The sequence below is a fragment of the Lucilia sericata genome, unplaced genomic scaffold, assembly GCF_015586225.1.
Source record: "Lucilia sericata isolate MDLA Ls3-8-SP2 unplaced genomic scaffold, ASM1558622v1 Contig000360F_arrow, whole genome shotgun sequence".
NCBI lineage: Eukaryota > Metazoa > Arthropoda > Insecta > Diptera > Calliphoridae > Lucilia > Lucilia sericata.
Genome location: NW_023994379.1, coordinates 317,360 through 341,427, shown reverse-complemented (window position 1 = coordinate 341,427; position 24,068 = coordinate 317,360). Strand labels below are relative to the sequence as shown.

General features: G+C 31.9%; 1 protein-coding gene across 2 annotated transcripts in view; it reads left to right on the top strand.

The window, feature by feature from the left end:
• The window catches only part of LOC119604080, a 45,689-nt gene continuing 21,621 nt past the window's right edge, over nt 1-24,068 (top strand). For both annotated transcript variants that reach the window (XM_037956512.1, XM_037956513.1), the window contains exon 1: nt 1-415. In XM_037956512.1, coding sequence (XP_037812440.1) covers nt 413-415 — 3 coding nt within the window. In that variant the 5' untranslated portion in view covers nt 1-412. The remainder of the gene's footprint in view (nt 416-24,068) is intronic.

Sequence of the window (24,068 nt, the reverse complement as noted above, 5' to 3'; positions counted from 1 at the left end):
GGCAGCAGCAACAGCAGCAAGTAGTTACCTGTAACAAATCAGGCGAATACTTCAGTGCAAATGCGCATGCGCGCATGAACGGTTCATATTTTATTAGTTGAGAGTTTCAAATACAAAATAATCGAAAATTTTGCGAGAAATTATTGCAAGAAAATATTAATAATTGTGAAAAGTATATAATTTTTTAAAAAATATAAAGAATTTTTGTTAAAAAATATCAAACAAAAAAACACCAAGAAATGTTTTAAAAACCAAAAATTTTTAACTAAAAATTAAAGTGTTTTTTTTTCTTTTATTCAAACAAGAAAATTACTAATATTTAAAAGTGTCCAACTAACAACTTAATTTGGTGTTGTGAAATTTATTATTTTCTTTGCTGACAATTATTTGAGTGGATTATATTTCTAACAAAATGGTAAGTAAGCTGTTAATTGCTTTTTTTTCAAAAATACAAGGATTTGTTTTCTTTATGCGTATAATACTTATTGTGTGTGTGACTTATATGTCTACAAATGATTAATGACCTGGGTTTATGGAAAATCCATTACTTTGTTTAGACAGATCGTGAAAAATCCCAGAAAACCTGCTGTGATAATTTTTATGGAGATACAAACTGAGTTGTTAATTTTTCTACACGCTAATGTGTTAAAATTAACTAAGGTCATGGAAAACAAGTCCTTTAGAATTAGAGGACGAAATTTACACTTAAAGAAATTTCTGGTTTCAATATTTTTTATTACAAAAACTAATATTTTATTAGACTTCTATACTTTTATCAATAACAGTTTAAACTGTTAAAAGGAGCCTTTTTATTTTAAGAAACTTTAGAGACATATTTAATAAAGTTATCAACACTTTAATTTTTACATTAAGAAAAACAAAATTATATTTAGTTTAAAAAAGTAGTGTTACTTTTAGGGTGAGAGTAAATAAGGGCCTAACCTCTAAAATTTAACAACGTTTGTGAACATTTAGACAACGGATGTGCATAAAGTTTAGATTGCAACAACGAATTGTTGTAATATTGACAAAGTTTCGTGGTCTACATTACATGTTGTTGTTGTATGTACTTGACAACGGATGTTACTGAAAAATTTGGTGTCAATTTGGTAACAGGCGTGTATATTTTTTTCCTATGTGCAGGATTCAGATTTGTATAAAAATCTACAAAAGTGAATTTGGTACGTTTTGTTCTTCAACTGGTACTTTTTGATTCTTTTGTCGTTCGACTGGTAGTTGGAAGTATTAAACTAAGAAACATAAAATTTGCAATGAATGAAATATTCATGTTGATACTAAAGTGCTCCAAAAAAATTTGAGGACTCTAGCTGTTATATTTTCTTAAATATACTAATTTAAGTTTTTCTTTGTATGGGAGGTGCCACGCCCACTGTAGTTAGACTGTCCCTATACGTTCATATGAATGTCAAAGTTTTTCATATAAAATTTGAAGACTCTGGCTGTTTCTGTTTCGCAGATAAACGAATTTTAGTATTTAATTCCTATGGGAGATGCCACAGACCCTATTGCTAGTCCGCCAATTTGTTGTCCAAAATATTCATGTTGATGCTAAAGTGGCTCCGAAAAAATTTAAGGACTAGCTGTTATATTTTCTCAAATTTAAGTTCTTCTTTATATGGGAGGTACCACGCCCACTGTAGCTGGACTGTCTATTTTGTCCCGTTCACATGGATATCAAAGTTTTTTTATACAGAAGCTGTTCCAGTTTCTGAGATATACGACTTTTAAGACTTACTTTGTATGTGGGTGTGGCCTACTTGAGATTACAAAACAAAAGATAGCCTATAGTTCCTTCCAGATATACCGGAAGACTAGTCCATTGACTAGACAATACACTATTCTATATGCTAGACAAAAGATTATTCTGTGGACTAGACCATAGATTATAGTTTTAAAGCTAGTCCAAAGACTAATTAATAGAATAGTCACTAGACCATAGAGAAATCATTAGATGAACCCATAGTCTAATAAAAGAAAAACTTTAAACGTCTAGTTAAAAACACATAGATTAGTTATTAAACAAGTCAATAGACTGGTCCTTAAACTAGACAATAGAGAATATAGTAGTCTATAAACTAGACAATGGTCTATAGATTAGACTAGCCAATAGCAAAGACCATAGAAAAGTCTTTAAAATTATATAAAATTTTAGCAATTGAATACAAAAATAAACCAAAAAAGTGCACTCTTTGCTTGTAATCTTTTCCAGAATTCGTTACAATAAAATTTTTCAAATAGAATATGCTTAGAAGGCTTTTTGGTAAATGCAAAACTAAAAATAAATTTTGAAGGTTTTTATCATGAATTCCTTAATTTCAACAAAAAAAGTTTTGAAAACATATTGGCCCATCTAAAATTCCTTAATTAGCGAATATATAATCGATATCCCTTCCTTTCCTTTCTATACCATTGTGCAGCTTTCATTACGAATTGTTACTATATGGAAAAGTTATAATCAAAAGTCAGTCCAAAAGATGGTTTCTTAAATAGCAGAAGATCAGTGGATAACAATGAGAGTTATACTTTGACTTTGCAACAGTTAATACGAGTTCTCTTAAGTACTTGTCAAGGAACTATATTGACGAAATGTATTAATCATCATAAAAAAATTAATGTCTTAATTATAATGTTTAGAATGATCGAAAATTATATATACCAAAGGTCCCAGCATAAACTTAGTAATGCATGTACCTATACAATTTACTTTGAAATGACCATTTCATACCTTCTGCATTACTTTTAAGTTCGCTAATAATGACTCATACGTACATATACATATAACCAATCAAAACAAACTTTTAACGCCATATCTGTAAGTAATTAATTAAGTACTTACATGTAAGCGAGTGTGCTTTATATTTTTTTATATTTGCATTTTAACTCCTTACTTTTCAATCTGTGCTATTGCTGGGGTAGTCCAGTTTTTCGTTTGTTTTCCAACTAAAATTTTATATAACCAGCGTATACCTACATCTGATTTTCTTGCAGTTTTTTTTTATAATTATAATGCCAAAAAAAAATCTCACAATAAAAATATTTACACCTTTAACAAGTTTGCAACTTGTAAAATATAATTAGAATTTCCATTTAATATGCAAATTAATAAACATCTCTACCAGCAATTTTTTTTTTGCACTAAATTTCCCACACAGACAGACGACCCCTAATAATTAAACAGCTATAATAGCAGACTGCTCCAAATATCCGTAATAATTACAAGTAAAAATCTATAAAACAAAAGAAAACAAAAACACGGACGGCTTAATGAGTGATTATGACGATATGATGATGAGGAAGTTGAACCTCCTCATTGCCGTCAACATTTATGTTACCGTTATATTTAAAATTAAGAGACGACTCTAAGACAAAAACTAAAGAAGAGGAAAAAAAAGCATCGAAAAAAATTAAAAACTTTTGAAGCGTATAGTTAAAAAATTTTCGCACTTCTTCGTTTTATTACACATTTTATTTAGTTTAAACCAAAAAACAAAAAACAATAGTAAAAACAAAGAAATAGACAACAACAGAAAAAAAAATCTTTAATTTTTATGTAACATTACGATTTTAATTGTTGTCCAAGAAGTAAAACAGAAAAAAAACAAGTAAGAAAGTATAGTCGGGCGAGGCCGACCATATGATACCCTACACCAGTTATGAATATTAAATGTGATTTATTTTTCATAATAAAGCATTTATCTTCAATATTCCCTTGTTCCGATACATTTAAGCAATTTATGGATGAAAAACTAATTTTCTAAAAGAGGCTTTATATGGGGGCTAGGGGCAAATATGGACCAAGCCCGATAAAATTTTGTGAATATATTTATATTTACATAATATTTTATTGTGCTGAATTTCATCGCGATATTTGTGTTTATAAGTTAATTTGGGACATTCAAGTAATTTTCTGAAGGGGACTTTGTATGGGAGCTAGGGTCAAATGGGGCCCGATCTTTATGAAATTTGGCAGGGTCATCAAGACTTCTATAAAACTTAGTTGTGCCATATATTATCGATATATCTGTATATTTAACATAATTAAGAGCTCAGAAGCCCTTTTCGGGGGTTCTGTTCTATGGGGGCTAGGTGAAATAATGGACCGATTTTAACCATTTTCAATAGGCTTCGTCCTTGGGTCAAATAAAATGTGCATGCCAAATTTCATCCAATTATCTTGAAAATTGCGACCTGTAGCTTGCGCACAAGGTTTACATGGACAGCCAGCCAGCCAGCCAGCCAGACGGACGGACGGACGGACATAGCTTAATCGACTCAGAAAACGATTCTAAGCCGATTGGTATACTTTAAGGTGGGTCTAGGACGAATATTTTTGTATGTTACAAACATCAGCACAAATCCAATATACCCTCCCCACTAAAGTGGTGTAGGGTATAAAAACAAAATTATTTAACATGCCTCACACTTTTTTTCGCTGTTGAAGATGATAATGTTGGTTATTGTGTGATTTTTTTATTACAATAATCATAATAACTGAAATACAAATATTTATGAGTTTTTCTTTAAGTCCAGGAATAACACATAAAAAGCAGATAAAAAAGAAATACATTAAAATCACTGAACCATGATCGTTAAAAAATGTTTTGTGTGTAATAATACTTATTTTACTTATTTTACAAATGCAATTTACATATTAAATATTCCTATTTATTCATTTACTCATTCATTCAGTCAGCCAGTAATTTAGACATTCATTTATTTAGTCATTTATTCATTCATACATGTAATTAAATTTACCACATCTGTAATCAAATCATAACGTTGAAATTTTACTTAATGTTGATGAGAGTTGATAGATGATTTAATTCTCATATTGTTGACCATCATTAAGTATTTTCAGTTAAATGTGTCAATTAATTATGACATCTTATCTTATTAAAGATCGAAATGATGATCTAGTCTGATTTTAAATATCTTTCAACATAATCAACAGACAAGATGTCGAAGTGCTTTACGTGAACAACTGCCATGTTGGCCATATTTCACGGTGGTACTTTTTCAACCACAGGTTGAGCTGATTAGACAACTCACCACCGCCCCATTATGCTTGTAACACGCAATTTTTGAGCATGGTTCTGCCGGTCCATGTACAAACACTTTACTGTAGTTCTCGAGCTACTAATCTCTGACCATTGCTGTCGCGTTGCTTAATTTCCGAGATGAAAAGACATCCGTTTATCACCATGCAAATCGAATAGACTCAGTTAGAGACATTAGAATCCATAAAATAAGCCAAGGATTTGTTCTTACTCACAGACAACACACTTTGGTAAATCTGATATGAACAGAGTAAACCCTGGACAATGAAGGAAAATTCAATGGTATCATTTGTATACGATACCTTCCATCTATCACCATTCAATCCAGGTCACTTCTCATTTATTCGACACACTCATAGAGAACAACATCCGACACACTCATTCTACACGCAGAGAAAAAACATGGTTCAAAATGGTTACTGCAACTATCCCATGTTTACTGTAACAATATATTGTTTTCAAAAACATATAATTGTTGTTTTAATTAGATTTTTACAATATTTTAGTTACTGTAAACATTTTCATGTTCAAGGCAATTATAAATTTGAGTATAATTCACTGAATCATAATTATTTTTACAACAACTAAATACTGATAACAAGGAAAATATATTATGTTATTAACAACCATTTAAACTTTCAAATAACCATAATATGTTATGTTATATAACCATTGTATGTTATGTTGTTATCAATAACCATTATATGTTATGTTGTTATATGTCTGCTGATACATCAACAAATTAATACAACAACAAAACAACTTTTGCTCAGACAGATTACTTTTTCGTGTGTGTTTTTTTACGCGACAATAAAATGAGTTGAAATAATTCTCATTTGGTTTATAACATTAAATGTATAAGTATTTCAGTTTCCATGGAATAATGTAGTTATGTTTTTGTGAAGCAAATTGAAATTGGCGAAGTGTGTTAAGTATTGTAAATATGTTATCTTTATTTATGATTTCGATACATATTTTTAAACGAATGTTTGAACACATTGGATCATAATATGATCATGTATAACAATATTATTATGATAAATAGAAAAATATTATGATGAAATATTTTAACGGTATTTAATCATAATATGATATTTTAAAATTGTTACAATAACGATAATATGTTAAGACTACAATCATAATTTTAACCATAATATGTTGCTCTTAGAGCATGGTTACCACAACCATGTTTTTTTCTCTGCGTGTAGGTGTACGGATGAGTAATATCCGCATACCCCTATATCCATCCTGTATCATATACACTTAACACCAACTCATTCTGGTACATGGGGGTTAAGGTCGAGTGCTTTACGTGAAGACCTGCCGAGTTGACCTATAGAGACGTAACCGTTATACCGAAGTACGAATCCATCAAAAAAACAGAGACTTTGTTCTTACTCAGAGTGACACACTGTGGTAATTCTGGTATGAACAGAGTTTACTCTGAACATATCTGGACAAGGAAGGAAAATTCACTTGTATAAGATACTTTACCATTAATTCGACACTCTCATAAGAGAACAACATACGACAGACTCACTTTAGGTATACAGGGCGGATGAGATCTGCATATCCCTACATTCATCCTGTATCATATGCAATTAACACCAACTCATTTCCAACGCTCACTCCCACAGTCACTCCTCTGTGGGGTATCTGTTGTCATTCGGCAACAGCACCGAACTGATCCGAAATATAGATTTCACTGTTCATCATTCTTTTAACCGCAACTTACACTTCCCGCGAATTTGGGTTTAAACCACAGCCACTACGTGGATACCGAAAGAACCTCAACCAACTAACCACATAATCTCGAATACGGCGGGCAACTGGCCACCTGTAGTACCAGATTATGTGGTTTCTGGTTAGACCCCATTTCAAATCAATCCAAGAACTAGCCGAGGAGTGAAATGACATTATAGTCCCGGCAGACTAGATGTACTAGTAGCACCTCTTTACCCCGGGATTGCAATACACCAAGATGAGGGCCTTTCATCAAGGTATCAGGAAGTATCTGTTGTTTCGGCAGCAGCACCATCTAGATTCTAGAATTATAAACTTTACCTTTCATCAGTTTTTTTTAACCAACATTATCTTCCCGCGAATTTATATTTAAAACCACAGCCACCACGTGCACCCCGAAGTTACCTCACCACTAACTGGGACAAGACAAAGTCGTTCCCACGACAGTCGGTTCTACGCACCGGAACGACTCGGAGTTCAACGAACAACGACCGAGGGTTGTCAACTCAGCCACACCGACTTTAGACGTGTCGCTGCAACAACAACATTAAAAAGTCTGACTTGCGGGCTACCGGTTCTCGTAGTACCAGATTATGTGGTCTCCCGGTTCGACCCCATGTCATTCCTAAGAAAGGCTGAGAATACATTTGATCATCACCAGTTTATAGTGCCGATAGTGGTACTGATTGCACCTTTTTTCCCCGGGTTTGTAATAACACCAAGATGGGGTCTTTCATCAAGATAACATGCCCCCGGAGCCTTGTAGTTCGTTCGTCCCATAAGTAAGATCATGCATTTCCTTGTCAACCGGAAAAAATCTCTTACAAATTTCGGTTTAATCAAAACTATACAAGACAACGAACAATTAAAATCGACTAAAAGGAAAATCACCGGACTGGACTACTGTACAAAAAATTCTTAAACTAACATATGATTCTTAATTAGTTATTAACATCCCAACAAAAACTTGATAATGACTTTCAATTGTAACACACTGAATACTTACTAAGAAGTCGTCTAATAACGACTTATTAATAATGTTATAAAATGTTCTGAAATCAAGTAGGAATCAAGCTCAAATCAAGAACAAGAATTCTTGAAAAAAGCACAGTTTTTTGCTGATGAAAATTTTTCCAAAATCTTCTCAATCCTGAAATCAAGTAGGAATCGTGCACAAATTAAAAACGAAATACTTAAAATAAGCACATTTTGGTATCATTTTAAACTTCATCATATTTTCTAATCAAAATTAATACATACATACAGAGCTACAATTTGATTCCAAAAGATATTAATAAAAGATAAAATTGAGATTGAGGTACTTGGTTAAAGGGAAACGGTATTTATCGAACTTCTTTCTATCTGCACGTCATTAGAGCCTTATAAAGCTATAGTCGAAAACATTTGAATATTGTTTATGGTGGAGGGTAGTTTATAAAATATTAAATATATGATAACAACTCTCAGTTTTAATTCACACATTTTTCACCACTAATTCATATCTACTTTTTCCAAATGCTTGAAGATTTTATGTAATTTCTGTTTGTTTTGCGTTTGTAATTACAGTAGATATTATCCAACTAACTAATGCCCATCGATTTAAAACTCATATCATTTATTTTCATCATTCATTCATTTAACCATTCCCGTAGCTCTTGCATTTAATTTAGTAATTACGATTTTATAATATTAAAACCGTAACGCGTCTTTCACATTTTTAGCGATTTTAATCACTTTTATTTCTTTAACAAATCAAACATACAAATATTTATTTATTTATTCAGTGTTTTTCTTTATAAAAACATTCTTCATTTCATTACTTCACTGTCTTTTTTGTTTGTGTCGGTATAAATTTTGATGATTATCGACATGTGTCAATATATTAAACATTTTGTTGCTATCGGTTTTTGTTTACTTAGTATTTATACAATTTTATAACAATTGTAATTGAGGTAGTAACGCTGTTTACACTTGTTGTGGATTAGTTTTTTTGTACAAAAATTGCAGTTTTTGAGTTGACATTTAATGTTTCCCCTAGTGTGTTTTTCTATTGATGGTTTTGGGGTATTAATGCTTTTTTATAGCCTAACAACAGAGTGTTAAAATTGTTAGCTGTTGTAAGTGGTTTAACAATTGCCAAGATTTATATAAAGTCATTGACTATTTAATGCTAAATAATTATTTCGTAATAAGTTGTAGTTTGTTATTATTTGTTTAAGGAAAGAAAGTGTATAATGTTTGATATGTTATGAAACATTGGGCTAAAGAATATTAAGTTTTAATCAGAGTAAACTTAGAATAAACATGATTGCATGATTTTTTACAATGATTTTTTGGAACTCTTACGAATTTATTGTTAAAATTGAACTTTACAAAAGGAACATTTACAAAAACTAGGGAAAAATAATTCACATGACAGTAACACAAAGTTTGCTTTATCAATATCGATTGGATCGAGATATACAGACCTGTCACAGAATTCCATTCCGATCGAAAGTCGAATTATAACTTGTAAATAAATCGATAAAAACTTAAAAAATAATAACTCTAAACTATTGTCAGTTCCACGTTGAAAATGTGAAGTGGTTTCATTCCCAAAAAGTTTTCATTTTCCTTTTTTGAAGAAGAAAATTAGGAAAGATAATTCCACTTTCGATCGGAATGCAATTCTGTGACAGGTCCCATATATGAAAATTACCGTTTTTTTTATCTGGCAGCCCTGACTATTATTGTATGGTATTAGTTAGTTAGTTACTTAGTTAGTTTTTATTTAGTTAGTTAGTTAGTTAGTTAGTTAGTTAGTTTTCGTTAGTTAGTTAGTTTAGTTAGTTAGTTAGTTTAGTTGTGTTAGTTAGTTCGTTAGTTAGTTAGTTCGTTAGTAGTTCGTTGTTAGTTAGTTAGTTGTTAGTTAGTTAGTAGTTAGTTAGTTAGTAGTTCAGTTAGTCGTTAGTTAGTTTTAGTTAGTTGTTAGTTAGTTAGTTGTTATTAGTTAGTTTAGTTATTAGTTTTTGTTTGTTCGTTCGTTAGTTAGTTCGTTAGTTTTCGTTAGTTTTTTGTTTGTTTGTTTGTTTGTTAGTTAGTTAGTTCGTTCGTTAGTTCGTTAGTTAGTTAGTTTAGTTAGTTCGTTAGTTAGTTCGTCGTTTTAGTTCGTTCGTTTCGTTCGTTCGTTCGTTGTTCGTTCGTTCGTTCGTTCGTTCGTTCGTTCGTTTCGTTCGTTCGTTCGTTCGTTCGTTGTTCGTTTTCGTTCGTTCGTTCGTTCGTTCGTTCGTTTCGTTCGTTCGTTCGTTTCGTTCGTTCGTTCGTTCGTTCGTTTCGTTCGTTTCGTTCGTTCGTTCGTTCGTTCGTTCGTTCGTTCGTTCTTCGTTCGTTCGTTCGTTCGTTCGTTCGTTTCGTTCGTTCGTTCGTTCGTTCGTTCGTTCGTTCGTCGTTCGTTCGTTCGTTCGTTCGTTCGTTCGTTCGTTCGTTCGTTCGTTCGTTCGTTCGTTCGTCGTTTTCGTTCGTTCGTTTTCGTTCGTTCGTTCGTTCGTTCGTTCGTTCGTTCGTTCGTTCGTTGTTGTTCGTTCGTTCGTTCGTTCGTTTCGTTCGTTCGTTCGTTCTTCGTTTTCGTTCGTTCGTTCGTTCGTTTTCGTTCGTTCGTTCGTTCGTTCGTTCGTTCGTTCGTTCTTCGTTCGTTCGTTCGTTCGTTCGTTCGTTCGTTCGTTCGTTCGTTCGTTCGTTCGTTCGTTCGTTCGTTCGTCGTTCGTTTCGTTCGTTCGTTTCGTTCGTTCGTTCGTTCGTTCGTTCGTTCGTTTGTTCGTTCGTTCGTTCGTTCGTTCGTTCGTTCGTTTTTTCGTTCGTTCGTTCGTTCGTTTCGTTCGTTCGTTCGTTCGTTCGTTCGTTCGTTCGTTCGTTCGTTCTTCGTTCGTTCGTTCGTTCGTTCGTTCGTTCGTTCGTTCGTTTCGTTTTTCGTTCGTTCGTTCGTTCTTCGTTCTTTCGTTCGTTCGTTCGTTCGTTCGTTCGTTCGTTCGTTCGTTCGTTCGTTCGTTCGTTGTTCGTTCGTTCGTTCGTTCGTTTCGTTCGTTCGTTCGTTCGTTCGTTCGTTCGTTCGTTCGTTCGTTCGTTCGTTCGTTCGTTCGTTCGTTCTTCGTTCGTTCGTTCGTTCGTTCGTTCGTTCGTTTCGTTCGTTCGTTCGTTCGTTCGTTCGTTGTTCGTTCGTTCGTTCGTTTCGTTCGTTCGTTCGTTCGTTCGTTCGTTCGTTCGTTTCGTTCGTTCGTTCGTTCGTTCGTTCGTTCGTTCGTTCGTTTCGTTCGTTCGTTCGTTCGTTCGTTCGTTCGTTCGTTCGTTCGTTTCGTTCGTTCGTTCGTTCGTTCGTTCGTTCGTTTTGTTCGTTCGTTCGTTCGTTCGTTCGTTCGTTCGTTCGTTCGTTTGTCGTTCGTTAGTTAGTTAGTTAGTTAGTTAGTTAGTTAGTTAGTTACGTACATTACAAGTTTTGTATGCTTTGGTTACTTCATAGACTGATTTTACATTACAGTTACTTTGTTGCAGTCCACTTTATCAATTTATAGGCAACTGCACTTAGGAATCGTTCCCCCCAAACCTCTTGAAAATTCACACATATCAATTATCAAATGCAAGTGCAGCACGCGTGTAATAAAATAAACAACTAAAATGAAAAAAATAACGCCTTAAACTAAAAGTAGTTACTGTTTCATAATAAAACGATTTAACAAAATAAACTTTAATACAAAAATCTAGTAAATACTTATTTACGAACAATATAATTAAATGAAAAGAAAAACGACAGCAGCGAAAAATAGGTATACAAAACACAGTGACTGACAGTTAATAGAAACCGGGAAATAAATACAAAAATTATATAATTGTCACACTAAAAAAATTATAACTAAAAAATATAAACCCCAAATTAGGTCGATTCTATAACAAAACTATTTAACAAAAAAAAAACAATTACATAATCAAATGCACGTACAAAAGTTTTTCAGAAAACAGAAAAATTTTTATAAAATTGTCTTCTCATTTTTCAAACATGTGACCGACCTCTGTATAAAAACAAATAAAAAAATAATAATAAACTTTTACTTTTATTTAAATTGTTCACACATCCCGAGTTCAAAGCATCTTCTTTATTAATTTATACATTTATTTAAGAAAAAAAAACAACAACGCAGAAATATTAAAAAAAACAAACGCCCAAGTTCAACAGTAATAATAAAAAAAATAATAATAACAACATTAACTACATTCAAACATGTACAACAAACAACTCGTATAAATAAATATCATAATTTTCAAAATGTTTCAAATAGAGTTGAAGCTGCCGACAATGACAAAAAATGGCCAAAAAGCAGCATGATATAAAAATATTTTATTTTTAAAAAAAGTTTTAAAGGTGGCAAGATAAACCAACAAACTTGCGCCAAAGATCTCTTTTTGAAAACTAACACCACAAACAATAAGCAGCCACAACAACAACCTCCAACCACATCACGTTTGTTGAATGTTGTTGTTGCTGTGTGTGGTGTTTGACATTTTCTCAATGCTGTTGTACAGGGAGAGTTAAGGAAGTGGAGCCTCCTTTTATGCCGGAAAATCTTAATTAAATGAAACATATGTTTGTGTGTTTTTAACTAAATATTGAAAGTATTTTTATGAAATTTCTTTAAACTTTTCAATTGTGGTTAGAAAGATATACAATTGGTCACTTTTATTTCCATCCATAGTTATTTCACTTACTAATACTTGTTAGTTACGTATGTACGTTAATTATGAAGTTATGTAAAACCCCCAATGTTTCCTTTCTATTAATATAAAATTTTCGAAAATTTTAATAAAAAATGGTCAAAGAATCGTTTTGTTTAAAATCAAATTATTGAAATGGAAGATAATGGCTTCAATAACACAGGCCGACAAAGCCCTAGTTATACTTTTCTAAATTTGTATCTAACCTCAGATTTTCTCCATCACATCTGGGATTTGATAGATTGAGTCCTGCAGTTTGAAAAAACAAAATTTTTTGCTCATTTTGAGATGTTAAAACAGCTTCGTTTAAAACACAAAAAAATATTGGATTCTTACCCACCTGAGGATGTTCCAATCGACTCAAAATTGAAAATAAAGTCAAAATGTACGTTGTTGTATCAAGCTTTAAGTGGAGATATTTTGAAGAAGAAAGAAGATATGTCAGACGTTAAGCTTATAGAATGGGCTTTTAGATGATATACAACAAAGGGCCAAAAATGGCGTCTTTTCAAATTTCAGCACACGATATCTCGAATCTCAGATGTGATGGAGAGGCCAGATTCGTTGTAAAACGAAATAGTACCAGAAAGTCCCCTTTTGTAGGTTTTCATTCAATCAGGGTGCTGCGTGTATCTAAAACCCAAAAAATAACAGTCATAGAACGAAAAAGTACCAAAACAACCTTTCCTACAGGTTTTCATTAGCTCTGAATTTTTAATTTTATGTTTATGACACGATATCTCGAATCTCAGAGGCCAGATTTGTTGTAAAACGAAAAAGTACCAGAAAGTCCCTTTTTGTAAAATTTCATTCAATCAGGGTGCTGTGTATGTATGTGCCTAAAAACCAAAAAGTACCAGTCATAGACGAAAAAGTACCAAAAAAACCTTTCCTACAGATTTTCATTAGCTCATATTTTATAATTTTATGTTTCTAGGTTCAATACTATAAAAAATACAAAAAGTACCCTTTGAAGAACGAAAAAGTCCCCTTTCATATGTTCTCATTTACTCCGGGCTCTACATGCTTAGTTTCATGTTTCTAGTTTCAATACTATAAAAAATTCAAAAAGTACCTTTTGAAGAACGAAAAAGTATCAAAAAGTTACCTTTTATTGGTTCTTACTTAAACCAGGCTCTACATGCTTAATTAAATATTATAGATAAAAAGTACCTTTTGAAGAAAAATGTATAAAAGAAGTCCCATTTTATATAATCTTAATTTTTGATGAAATTTTCAGAGGTTGTTTCGGATTTTTCCTTATATCTGATTTTGCTGATTTTAAATAACGTTCTTCCCAAACGCATGTCTGATAGAAGTGTTGAAGATTCCGATAATAGTTACAAATTGTGTTTATACCTTATGAGATCCAAAATTAACATTTTTTAACTATATAACACACTTACGTACATACCCAGCAAAAACTCAGTAATGACTTTTACTTACATAACTACATACCGTCTGCATTACTTTTAAGTATAAGAGTACTGAATAATGACTTACATATAATCAGCTAAGAAAGTACTTTATTTCAAGTTTTGCCGTTGTATTTGCACATTTTGTTGAATTGCGCGCTAGCAACTGTTTTTCACAAACACAGAAAGAAAATGGTGTTTTTGTGTGAAAACCATTATTGGACGTTTGTTATTTGTAAGTTCATTGTTTGTAAGTACTTATATAAGTAGTGATTTGTAAGCGAGCGTGGTAAGTACTTGCACCCAATGTTATCAGCGCATTAAAATAATGAGTGAAAATGCTAAGGAATAAGTAGTGAAAAGCGATTTTTTTAGCTTTTATATACATATACATATATATGCTGGATATATATACCCTTCTCGCGTATGTGAAGGGTATAAAAATGTGTAAATTTCGTAACTTAATAGACTAAAAGTTCGAAAAAAATATCGCAGTTACGTTAAAAAATTTACATAAAAACAACTAAAATTCTAAGATAATGGTTAGTAATAAACTTGAACATAATTGTTAGTTCAATGTAAGCACCAAATTTATCGTGCGCACTCCTTAGTTAAAAGTCAGAGACCTCTCTCAACATTAGATAATCTTAATAACAAATTCCCCTATACTAATGATATGTTTTGGCATCGATTTGTTTATAAAATTCATACAAAAAAAAAAATACGAAAGTATTAACTTATCCACGCCTCATTACCAAAAACTCCAAAATAAAAATTCATAAAATACATTAGACCTATTCAAAAGTGATGGACAAGTTATCGTGTATTCTGTCAGTCAAAAATAGTCGATTATATTTAAAACTAAATTATTGCAATAAATCTTTTCATATTCACAAAGAAAATAAAATTCAAATGAAAACTCAATGGTCGCGATAAGAAAACAATCTACAAATTCTAGGAATATAAACGGAAATGAAGATTGATCGATGTTTGACTACTACAAACAGTTGCTAGTATTCTTATCTATTGATAAAACTTTAAAAATTGGTTGAAACACACCCAATAAATTAAATTGTTAATTGTACACAAAGAAAAATTAAGAAAACGTGATCAGCTGAGATCAATATGATTTCGAAGAAAGCTGACCTAATCAAAACTACAAATTAAATTAGTATAAGAAATTGTGTCCAAATTTTGCTATAATGAAAGGAAATAGTAAAGGAATGTTTTAAATAGTGAGCGCTATACAATGGCTATCGAGCTGACTCCACTTACACAATTTTATAAAGTTCAAAGACCACCTACTCCCTTAAAAGTTATATACAAAAGCATACATACCAAATATCAACTATAATCGTAAAAAAACACTCTAATGCGTAGAGTGTAAGTAGTAGAAGAAAATCGCATTTGATTGGTTTGTTTTTTTCGCATTTACCGCAAAAGTTTAAATTTATTTACAACTACAACAACATCAGCAGAATTATATACAAACATATGTTTGTCTTATAACCCAGGCTTAAAACGTTAGCTGATGCTAGCTATTTCTTTTATTGTAACTTTGAAGTTCACATGGTCCGCTGTTGTAGTTGTGAAAATTTTATAATTATGCAGAAAAAAAAATTTTCACTTTTTTTACCTTTTTAGTTAGGTTTTTGCTTTATTTTCTATTTCTTTCAACATCAAGTTAGTCGTCTGACGTTGGTGGCATCTACATTTGGTTGTAGTTGGAGCGAGTAGTATGTTGACTTTTAAACTAAAAACAAACAATGACACGAAGAGATGCCTTCAAATCATGCGATGACACCCAACGGTGTCATTCACAACAATTACCATGTAATTGTAATCAGCAACGGCTGCCTTCGCTACCACCTAAGCAACCGAACTGAACCGTCTAAAAATCCATACATTCATACCTAACGAATATCGTATATATAACAATAAAAGAAAAACGGGGCAAAAATAACATTCATACCAGAGCAATCGCATCATCATCGTCATCATAGCTGTACAAATACGTCTTCTGATTAGGTTACCAAGGTGTTGGAAATTTTTCATTTTTGTCTGTCTGTCTGCCTTCTTTTCTTCTCTATTTTCTTTACACTTCAGATTTTCATGCTTTAAGTTTATTATTTTTTTATTGTTGTAGCTGTGCTGTTCCACACTTACACCCCCAAAAACTTATTTAATTTTAATTTCGAGTGTGGGAACTTTTGTTACACTTACGAATACATGTGTTTTTGGTATGGACAGACAGACAAGCAGGCAACAAATGTTGCAAGAAATATTGGTATAGAAAATAAAGTAACGTGTTGCAATTGCTGCTATCCCATTGTCAGTAATACGAATAACGAGTAGACAAACCATTGAGAGAGTTATAGTTGTAAGCTTTTCTTTTTTAATGTTTTGTTGTTTATGAAATAAAATTTTAATTAAAATTGCAATTAAAAAATATGCTTAATTGTGCAATATATTAAAATTTTTTATTAAAAAACTAATCTAATTCTGTTTGCCAATATTCTTTGATATAGGCTATAAAACATCTTTAATATTTTAACAGATCAGTGGTTAAAACACTTGCGAAAGTAAAATAAAATATTGTTTAATTTATTCTATACTGGGCATGGAAAATTCAGTACTTTCGTACTTTTTCATTTCGAAAAATTTCTCAAACTAGTAAACTTTTGATAAGTAGTCCATATAGTATTCAGCCTCTAGTCTAGTCTTTAGTCCTGTTTTTAGTCTAGTCAATAGTCTAGACTGTAGTCTAGTCTATAGTCTAGTCTATAGTCTAGTCTAGTCTAGTCTATAGTCTAGTCTATAGTCTAGTCTATAGTCTAGTCTATAGTCTAGTCTATGTTCTATAGTCTAGTCTATAGTCTAGTCTAGTCTATAGTCTAGTCTATAGTCTAGTCTATAGTCTAGTCTATAGTCTAGTCTATAGTCTAGTCTATAGTCTAGTCTATAGTCTAGTCTATAGTCTAGTCTATAGTCTAGTCTATAGTCTAGTCTATAGTCATCTAGTCTAGTCTATAGTCTAGTCTATAGTCTAGTCTATAGTCTAGTCTATAGTCTAGTCTATAGTCTAGTCTATAGTCTAGTCTATAGTCTAGTCTATAGTCTAGTCTATAGTCTAGTCTATAGTCTAGTCTATAGTCTAGTCTATAGTCTAGTCTATAGTCTAGTCTATAGTCTAGTCTGTAGTCTAGTCTATAGTCTAGTCTATAGTCTAGTCTATAGTCTAGTCTATAGTCTAGTCTATAGTCTAGTCTATAGTCTAGTCTATAGTCTAGTCTATAGTCTAGTCTATAGTCTAGTCTATAGTCTAGTCTATAGTCTAGTCTATAGTCTAGTCTATAGTCTAGTCTATAGTCTAGTCTATAGTCTAGTCTATAGTCTAGTCTATAGTCTAGTCTATAGTCTAGTCTATAGTCTAGTCTATAGTCTAGTCTATAGTCTAGTCTATAGTCTAGTCTATAGTCTAGTCTATAGTCTAGTCTATAGTCTAGTCTATAGTCTAGTCTATAGTCTAGTCTATAGTCTAGTCTATAGTCTAGTCTATAGTCTAGTCTATAGTCTAGTCTATAGTCTAGTCTATAGTCTAGTCTATAGTCTAGTCTATAGTCTAGTCTATAGTCTAGTCTATAGTCTAGTCTATAGGTCTAGTCTATAGTCTAGTCTATAGTCTAGTCTATAGTCTAGTCTATAGTCTAGTCTATAGTCTAGTCTATAGTCTAGTCTATAGTCTAGTCTATAGTCTAGTCTATAGTCTAGTCTATAGTCTAGTCTATAGTCTAGTCTATAGTCTAGTCTATAGTCTAGTCTATAGTCTAGTCTATAGTCTAGTCTATAGTCTAGTCTATAGTCTAGTCTATAGTCTAGTCTATAGTCTAGTCTATAGTCTAGTCTATAGTCTAGTCTATAGTCTAGTCTATAGTCTAGTCTATAGTCTAGTCTATAGTCTAGTCTATAGTCTAGTCTATAGTCTAGTCTATAGTCTAGTCTATAGTCTAGTCTATAGTCTAGTCTATAGTCTAGTCTATAGTCTAGTCTATAGTCTAGTCTATAGTCTAGTCTATAGTCTAGTCTATAGTCTAGTCTATAGTCTAGTCTATAGTCTAGTCTATAGTCTAGTCTATAGTCTAGTCTATAGTCTAGTCTATAGTCTAGTCTATAGTCTAGTCTATAGTCTAGTCTATAGTCTAGTCTATAGTCTAGTCTATAGTCTAGTCTATAGTCTAGTCTATAGTCTAGTCTATAGTCTAGTCTATAGTCTAGTCTATAGTCTAGTCTATAGTCTAGTCTATAGTGTAGTCTATAGTCTAGTCTATAGTGTAGTCTATAGTCTAGTCTATAGTGTAGTCTATAGTCTAGTCTATAAACTGTATTCTGTGTCTAGACTATAAACTGTGCTATAATCAATCTATAGTGTAGATTATAGGTTTCTAGTTAAATTTAATATGTATAAGAAAACAATAAATGTAATAAAGAAATAAAAACAAATTGTTGTAGTTTTTCAAATCACTTACCTTTTTCTTTTGTTGTTAAAATAACGATATTCTCCTGTTTGTTTTTTCTTGCATACAAAAACAATATGTATTTTCAATTTGCAACACATACATACATATTTACATACATACATTCCCTCCGACTCTTTTTCCTTAACTTCTTTTTCATTCTTTTTCACACTTCTTCTCCTCAGACTTTTTTCAAACAATTTCTTCTTCTTTCCAAACTCTCCCACTACCCCCTTTGATTAACGCTTTCTCATCACTTAACAAAGCGAATTGCCCGACAAAAGAAAACCAACGACGACGCTCGGCCTAACAAAATTGCATTAAATTTTTGGCAAATTTTAAAACACTTTTTGCATAAATAATTTAACACTTTTTTATAAAAAAATTTTCATAACGGTATTTATAAACTATTTTCAACAAAAATATTTAAATATTAACAACTAATTAACACTTTAGATTAATTTCAACAGGACTATGAACACTAAACAACCGCACACTTTAGAAATTTTTAGCAACTAAAGAAAAAGACAAATAACTAAAGCAACAGATGGTAATAGAACTTGTCGTTGTTGTTGTTATTGTGTATTAGTTCTCCATTTAAAGAGCAAATATCTCATAACAATAACAACAATTGCATTCATATTAACACGTGTGGATGCTTTTTGTTATTGTTTCATTTCATTAGTTTTCTTAATATTAATGTATGTATTTCTAAAGTGTTCGATTGTTTAGGATTAATGGTACTATTTAAATAAGCTAAAACGTTAATTCATTGTTAATAATAAAATATTTTTGTTGTATAATATTAAACAGATGTCAATTTATATTAGTATATAAAAATATTTAAGAAAAGTTTTGGAAATTAGTGAAAAAAGTGTTAGAAAATTTAATAAAAATGTGCAATTTACCAAATTTGTTAAGGCAATTGTTGGAAAGGTCGTTGTTTCTTGGATTCCAGGGTCATTCCAAGCCATAAACGAAAGATATTGTTGTTGGATGCGACAATAAGAATGGGTACATAGTTGTTAGCAAATCATTAATATGATGCAACTATAGCAATAACAAAAGTAAAGGTAAGAGAAGGGTATAATAAAATATTAATAGTCTTCCTGTATTTAACAGGGTTATTCAGTTTATTTTTAAATTTTCCGCATTAAAATTTCACAAGAAATATTAAAGTCATTGCGTTCGTCCCTGTTTTATACAAGGTGATCATAAATTTTCCCAAAATTTTTCTCGATGTGAAAAAATACAGAAATTGAAATTTTAAATAGTACCTACTACTTATAAAAAATAGTGCTTTAAGGTACTAAATTAATTTTACACTAGACTATAGGCAGACAAATAGACTAGACTAAGACTAGACTATAGACTAGACTAGACTATAACTAGACTATAGACTAGACTATACACTAGACTAGACTATAGAGCTAGACTATAACAGACTATAGACGAGACTATAGACTAGACTATAGACGAGACTATAGACTAGACTATAGACTAGACTAGACTATAGACTAGACTATAGACTAGACATAGACTAGACTATAGACTAGACTATAGACTAGACATAGACTAGACTATAGACTAGATATAGACTAGACTATAGACCAGACTATAGACTAGACTATAGACTAGACTATAGACTAGACTATAGACTAGACTATAGACTAGACTATAGACTAGCATAGACTAGACTATAGACTAGACTATAGAACTAGACTATAGACTAGACTATAGACTAGACTATAGACTAGACTATAGACTAGACTATAGACTAGACTATAGACTAGACTATAGACTAGACTATAGACTAGACTATAGACTAGACTATAGACTAGACTATAGACTATGACTAATAGACTAACTATAGACTAGACTAGAGACTAGACTATAGACTAGACCTATAGACTAGACTATAGACTAGACTATAGACTAGACTATAGACTAGACTATAGACTAGACTATAGACTAGACTATAGACTAGACTATAGACTAGACTATAGACTAGATTCTATAGACTAGACTATAGACTAGACTATAGACTAGACTATAGACTAGACTATAGACTAGACTATAGACTTGACTATAGACTAGACTATAGACTAGACTATAGACTAGACTATAGACTTGACTATAGACTAGACTATAGACTGGACTATAGACTAGACTATAGACTAGACTATAGACTACTATAGACTAGACTATAGACTAGACTATAGACTAGACTATAGACTAGACTATAGACTAGACTATAGACTAGACTATAGACTAGACTATAGACTAGACTATAGACTAGACTATAGACTAGACTATAGACTAGACTAGACTAGACTATAGACTAGACTATAGACTAGACTATAGACTAGACTATAGACTAGACTATAGACTAGACTATAGACTAGACTATAGACTAGACTATAGACTAGACTATAGACTAGACTATAGACTAGACTATAGACTAGACTATAGACTAGACTATAGACTAGACTATAGACTAGACTATAGACTAGACTATAGACTAGACTATAGACTAGACTATAGACTAGACTATAGACTAGACTATAGACTAGACTATAGACTAGACTATAGACTAGACTATAGACTAGACTATAGACTAGACTATAGACTAGACTATAGACTAGACTATAGACTAGACTATTGACTAGACTATAGACTAGACTATAGACTAGACTATAGACTAGACTATAGACTGGACTATAGACTAGACTATAGACTAGACTATAGACTAGACTATAGACTAGATTATAGACTAGACTATAGACTAGACTATAGACTAGACTATAGACTAGACTATAGACTAGACTATAGACTAGACTATAGACTAGACTATAGACTAGACTATAGACTAGACTATAGACTAGACTATAGACTAGACTAGACTAGACTATAGACTAGACTATAGACTAGACTATAGACTAGACTATAGACTAGACTATAGACTAGACTATAGACTAGACTATAGACTAGACTATAGACTAGACTATAGACTAGACTATAGACTAGACTATAGACTAGACTATAGACTAGACTATAGACTAGACTATAGACTAGACTATAGACTAGACTATAGACTAGACTATAGACTAGACTATAGACTAGACTATAGACTTGACTATAGACTAGACTATAGACTAGACTATAGACTAGACTATAGACTAGACTATAGACTAGACTATAGACTAGACTATAGACTAGACTATAGACTAGACTATAGACTAGACTATAGACTAGACTATAGACTAGACTATAGACTAGACTATAGACTAGACTATAGACTAGACTATAGACTAGACTATAGACTAGACTATAGACTAGACTATAGACTAGACTATAGACTAGACTATAGACTAGACTATAGACTAGACTATAGACTAGACTATAGACTAGACTATAGACTAGACTATAGACTAGACTATAGACTAGACTATAGACTAGACTATAGACTAGACTATAGACTAGACTATAGACTAGACTATAGACTAGACTATAGACTAGACTATAGACTAGACTATAGACTAGACTATAGACTAGACTATAGACTAGGACTAGACTCTAGACTATAGACTATAGACTAGACTATAGACTAGACTAAGACTAGACTATAGACATAGCTAGATATAGACTATACTAATAAGACTAGACATAGACAGACTATAGACTACTATAACTAGCATAGACTAGACTATAGACTAGACTTATAGACTAGACTATCAGACTAGATACTAGACTATAGCTAGCTAGACTGACTAGCTAGACTAGACTATAGACTAGACTATGACTAGACTATAACTACTATATTGACTTACGACATAAGGACTTAGCTGGATAGTAGCTAGACTATAGACTCAAGAAGACTATAGAATGACTTTAGACTAGCTATAAATTATATACAAGATTAACTATCGCAAGTCTAGGTTTGGGGTCGTTTCAAGAATGTTTAATGTTTATCGAATCTAAATTTTATTTGTTAGAAGTACCGTATGGTTCTCTCTAGAACCGTGGTAATAAAAATTCAAAACACTCAAGTGTCTCGGTAATTTGTGAGCTTCCTATATAACATCAAACGTTTTGCTTTTTCCTAAAAATACAAACATTTTTGGTTTTCTGTCGCTAATTTATTTATTGGATAAAAAAATTTTATTGACTACAATTCAAGTACGTAAATCTGATAATGACTGAGGTTTTTATTGGACTTTTTTTATTTTAGGAAAATTTTCTAAAACAAAAAAAGTAAATATTTTATTGTGAAATTATGGAGAAATTTATATGCACTAAAAATTAATGAAAAATGTCATTACATTACGAACTATTTTGTGAAGTTTGCAACAAAAAGTTATTAAGACTAAATAATGTCTCATAAAAAATCATATAAATAAATTATTTTAAAGATGCGAATATTAAAGTAGACAAACATCGTTGGAGAGAAAAATCCATAAAAGCTACCTACAACCTTAAGGCATATTTTTCATATGCAAGACTTGTGTAGTCTTCAGTTTGTTTATTAAAATGCGAGGAGTACGTATGTATGTATATGTATATTTTGGCGTATTAAATAGGATTGTTATGATTCACAAAAGAAGAAAGTGAAAATGCATTAGATGTTGGAGTGTGTGCGCGATTTCGTTTTCTTTTTAAATCACCAAGTTGCTAAAAGCAGTAGCAAATGTGGCATGCATATGCATTGGTTTGTTTGTTGCACAAAAAGATGTCTTCTTTGTTAAATACACACATTGAATTAACCTGTATTGATATGATTTTCTAACCCCGTACCTCAGTTTTTGTTTTTGCTAAATATCATCATCATCAGCAGCCATGTGGCAGCAACAAGCAACAGTGGCTTGATGCCACATTGTTTCACCCATGCAGCAAAATTGTTGCTGCTGGGAAAACTTAGTCAACTGTAATGAATGCATGCAAGAAAAACGAGTTTATGTCAATATCATTGCGCGAACACTTAAACCACTACAGCAGCAACACTCATCATAAGCCAAAGCCATTGAAGGAGTTTCCTTGGCCATAGAAGCTGCAAAAAACAAAAACGTGCAATACATTGCTCATCATCTTCAATAACTTTGCTTTTGAGGTTCATGTTCAATAGAAACTGTTGAATTAATAAAACCAAAAAAACATTTTAACGCCAACACAAGAAATGTTCGTAGAAAAAAAAAATAAAATAAAACTGGTAAAGAAAATATGCACCCAAATAAATTTCCCTCATGTTTAAGTCAATGCAGCGAGCGTGTTTCGAGCAACATCGTTAACAAGTCTCGTTTAGTGCAAGTCGCTTTGAGAATTATAAACATAAAACAAAGCTCTTTAGTCCGACCACAAAGGCTACAGAAGAGTATAAATTATTTACCGGCTTAGTTCATCATCAAAATCATTATCATCATTAGCAATATTTTTATTGCAACTCATTCCACACGCATTTTACATACACTGGCGTAACTTTGTTTGGTGGCATTATAGGAGTTCTGAAGTATGGGCGGCTCGAAAGATCCACAAAGACAAGGATTCACTAGCCTTCTTATTCCCAAGTAACCCACATTTGCAAT